Below are 4,575 nucleotides of genomic sequence, written 5' to 3'. Positions count from 1 at the left end.
TCTACTAAAAATACAAAAAATTAGCCGGGCATGGTGGCGTGTGCCTGTAATCCCAGCTACTCAGGAAGCTGAGGCAGGAGAATTGCCTGAACCCAGGAGGCGGAGATTGCGGTGAGCCGAGATCGCGCCATTGCACTCCAGCCTGGGTAACAAGAGCGAAACTCCGTCCCCCCCCCCCCCAAAAAAAAGGGGATTTAGATGATATTTCCCATCCACAATTTTGTTTCTTTCCATTTAAAACATCGGTTCCTTCCTTTCTTCCATCTTTCCACCTCTCAGGGACTCTAAAACAATCTTTAAGGAAGGAGCACATATTCTTAATACAAGTCATGTTGTAGATGCATATTGTTAGATATGCTATAATTGCTAGATGCATATGAGTAATACATGCAGAATAAAGAGTAAAAAAATAAGCAATCATATCTCTGTCATGGGTTATATACAGAACATTCTGTAATACTTCTGGCAAATAGAAAAGAAAAAAGCACAGTCATGATAAGTTACTGACAAATGCAATAGGAATTTTCCTTTCCCCTTGTACTTGGTCCTGTACATAAGTGGAGAAAACTCAGCATCCTCCTCCCTTACCTCCGTACTTCTCCTCAGCTCATTCTCCTTGATCTCACTTGCCTGCAACGCCTGTTCAGCTCTGCACAACTTCTGCTTAAACTCTTCTACATTTTTTTCTAGCTGTTGCTTTACGGATGTGACCTACAAAAAGGAAAAGAGGCCGAGTTTCATTTTTATGTTCTTTACTTTTTCATTAATCATGTATTCTTCACCAATAAAACGGTCATGGAATATAAAACTGATGCCATCTATTTTGGTTGAGATACAATATACGTCACAGCTAAATATATCTTAAATGATAATGTGAACCTGCAACGTCACTTGGCGACAGCATACAGGAGATGAAAGAGGCTGGGTTTGACAAGGAGGCCACAAAGGAAAAAGATTTAACCACAAAAAATAAAACAGCTAGGTAGTAATAAATAACCAAAAGAAAAAGAGGTTGAGATAAGAAACGGGCTAGGAGAACACACTGTCAATACATAAAACAGAGTAAAAGAGAGTATATCTGTAATATAACATATAAAACACCTCTATGATTAACAAAAGGGCAATAGATAGAAACAGAAAAGTTTATAAAAAATAATACAAATGGCTACTGAAAGAAATAGCTTCAATGGCAACCAAGGAAGTGTGAATAAAAACAATGATATGACAACATTTTTCACTCCTTGATTGGCAAAAGTTTTTAAAAACCAAGACTATCTCCAATTAGCAAGGATGAGAGGAAAGAGACCCTCTCTTGTACCTGGTAGGAGAGTAACTGCTACATCTTTTATGGAGGGCAATTTGGCAGTAACTATCAGTTGTTAGAATGCTGGCTAGACAGGGTGGCTCACATCTGTAATCCCAGAACTTTAGGAAGTTGAGGTGGGCGGATCACCTGAGGTCAGGAGTTCGAGACCAGCCTGGCCAACCTGGTGAAACCCCGTCTCTACTAAAAATACAAAAATCAGCAGGGCGTGGTGGCACATACCTGTAATCCCAGCTACCTGGGAGGCTAAGGCGGGAGAATCGCTTGAACCTGGGAGGATGAGGTTGCAGTGAGCCGAGATTGTGCCACTGCGCTCCAGCCAGGGTGACAGATCGAGTCTCCATTTCAAAAAACAAAACACACGCACACAATAACACAAATATTAGGATGCATATGTTCTTTAGGCCATTGATTTCACATGCAGAAATCTGCTGCCCTACAGAACATCAACACACATATACAAAGACACCTGCCCTATATTACAAGCCGTGCCAAGGGGACAAGAAAATGTTGAGAACCTGAGCAGTTTCAGGAGTGAGAGAGAAAGAATAGAAGGTGACATGGAGGTTTTGGCCCCAGCAATGCAGAGAATGTAAGTGCAAGTTAGCAGGATGAGGAAGACTAAGGGAGGAGCAGATTTGGAAAAGAAATACCTAGAGTTCAACTCTTAGCATGATACGTGTGAAGTGCCTTTAGACACGTGACTGTACTGTCAAGCACACACCCACACATCTGAAGTCCAGAACAGACGCCCAGGCTGGGCAGAGTCATCATCACGTAGACAATATGTAAAGCCACAAAACTGGATAGGACTACTTTGGGAGTGAGTCTTAAATGAGTAAATTGACTATAAATTTCAGTGCTTTAACTACTAGGGGGCGTAAGTTACTTGGGACAGCTGCTACCTGGTCACATAACCAAGAACAAACAGAATATCAGAGACCTCCATAGACTTTCAGATCTGAAATCCTAACTCACCCCCACACTTTCTGCAGATGAGGAAACCTAAAGCCATAATGGTTCTGTAACCTCTCCACATTGATAGGGAAAGTGAAGGTGGACTGCTTTCTCTTTGAAAGTACTGTATGTAGTTATGATAGAGAAGTAACAGGTATAAGGAACAAGAGGGGTGACTGAGGTGAGAAAGACACGGCCCCTACTTTATCCAGTTCAGCCTGCAGGACGTTGTGCATATTCTTAGCTTGTTGTAACTCCTGGGTGAGTTTGGCCTTCATCTGGATGGACTCCTGATCCAGTGTTTGGAAAGAACGCTGCTGACGGGAGAGCTCCTGCAAAACAAAGGGCATGCACAACCCCCAAAAATGATGGTTTGTTTGGGAGACTCCAGGGTGAGACATGAGCATCCTAACAGGTGAATGTACAGAGAGCAGAGGAGACAGGAGGGAGTCAAGCTGACCATTCACTTAATGATAAACATAATCAGCCTCAGTGCTCCATGCTGGGCCCAGGCATCAAATCCAGGTCTCTGAGAGAAAGGGAAAGGGCTGTATCAGTTGACTACATGGAAAGTAGCCTGTTTCCACCTCATCTTCGGTCTTAAATTACCTCTATTTTGAAGGATCAGGAGCAAGAGAGAAGAACTAAGCTACAATAGTCACAGCTCAAACACCAAGCAGACTCAAGTGGTGTTTAAAACACAAAAAACTGCACATCATTTTAAATGAGCTTAAATTTAGAAGAACAGGAAGTATATGCCACCAATTAACTTTAATAACCACAGAAGCATACCAGCTAACATTTCCAGGCATTCTTATTTAAAGTGTGTAGACTCTCCATCCATATGATACTTTCAGGCTAAATCACCTGAAAGAACCAAACTGGCAGATACTTATGGAAGGGCACCTTCCACCCTCACTCTTCCGCCAACCGCTTTCCCCTCATCAACTACCCTTTAATTTGCCAGCCCACAGGCTTTAAAAACAACTGGACCTATAAAGGAAATAGAGTGAAAGAAAAAAAAAAAGATAAAACCCAACTGGAGAATGTAATACAATTTCCTTCACAGCAGAGAAAATGTCCGAAAGAAGAAATGTGATCCTTTCCTACTGAATATCAAATCTCAAATCAGAAAACATGGATAAATTCTGAATACTCATTCCCTTCTCTAATCAAAAACTGAAAGATTTTTTTAAAAAGCACAAAAGTGAAGATGTGAAGGAAAATAAAGTGACCTTTAGCTCACAAAGCATTTCCCCTCTAATCAAATTTTCCAAATTGTGATAAACAACTCCCCTTTCCAAGTAAACAGACTATGAAAAGCCCATAAAAAGCCTTTCAGACAAATACCTCATGAATCCATTTACCTTACCTCTTGAAACTCCTTTTCTTTTTCCTTAATTTTCTGTTCCAGAGAACATCTGGCACTTTCTGCATTTTGTCGCTGACAACTCAAATCTTCCGTCAATTTTTTCAGTTTTTGTTCCAGTGCAGTACACTAATAACAAAAATGTTCAAGACAAAACAAAACTGCTCAAGTAAATTAACAAATATTTTGTGTTTTAGAAAAACCACTATAATGATTTGAGCACACAGTTTATGTTTAGGAACTATTAGCAAGGATATAAAGCATTAGCCCACTTAAATAAATACTTCCGAATTTGTGCCATGAAAACAGACATCAGCATGTCTAACGATTCATCTAACATTTTGTTGCATGGAAATGAGAGGTTAAAATGCAATGGTGTTAACCTATGTTAATTTAAAAGCTGTAAAATCATCAGAGGGTGCCCATTACCCTCATATGGTAGTCTGTTTCAAGCCTAATGCATTTTGTGGGACATTTTAAATATTAAAATGCTTCTTTCCACAATGTTCCCAGTTTGCCACTTTAAATTTCAGGAGGTTCACAGGACTCCAGAGAGTATCACAACTGGTTTTTAATCATGCTGCCATAAGCAATACAAAGAACAGTCAACTGCCTTTTCACAAAGCCAGTTATCCCTAAAATAATTTTTAAGACATGTATTACACAAAAATTTAGGATGCTCTTGTGAAATTAAATTGGAACGAAATGGTCTTAACTCTTCAAGTGTTGAAAGTCATTCCTCTATATATTCCCCATGGGCTCGAATCCTTAACTTCTCCTACCAAACAACTCTATAAAGACCAGGGAAGCTGGGCGCGGTGGCTCAAGCCTGTAATCCCAGCACTTTGGGAGGCCGAGGCGGGTGGATCACGAGGTCAAGAGATTGAGACCATCCTGATCAACATGGTGAAACCCCGTCTCTACT

The 4,575-nt window shown here is 40.5% G+C and overlaps 1 protein-coding gene across 1 annotated transcript in view; it reads right to left on the bottom strand.

The window, feature by feature from the left end:
- CENPF (centromere protein F) overlaps window positions 1-4,575 on the bottom strand; it is a 51,122-nt gene that overhangs the window by 30,968 nt on the left and 15,579 nt on the right. The window contains exons 7-9 of the mRNA XM_037731599.1: window positions 3,654-3,779; window positions 2,485-2,613; window positions 589-711 (exon numbers count right to left, since the gene is read on the bottom strand). Coding sequence (XP_037587527.1) covers window positions 589-711; window positions 2,485-2,613; window positions 3,654-3,779 — 378 coding nt within the window. The remainder of the gene's footprint in view (window positions 1-588; window positions 712-2,484; window positions 2,614-3,653; window positions 3,780-4,575) is intronic.

This window comes from Cebus imitator, unplaced genomic scaffold (genome assembly GCF_001604975.1).
Source record: "Cebus imitator isolate Cc_AM_T3 unplaced genomic scaffold, Cebus_imitator-1.0 Scaffold411, whole genome shotgun sequence".
NCBI classification, from domain to species: domain Eukaryota; kingdom Metazoa; phylum Chordata; class Mammalia; order Primates; family Cebidae; genus Cebus; species Cebus imitator.
This window is presented reverse-complemented; position numbering and strand designations above follow the sequence as displayed.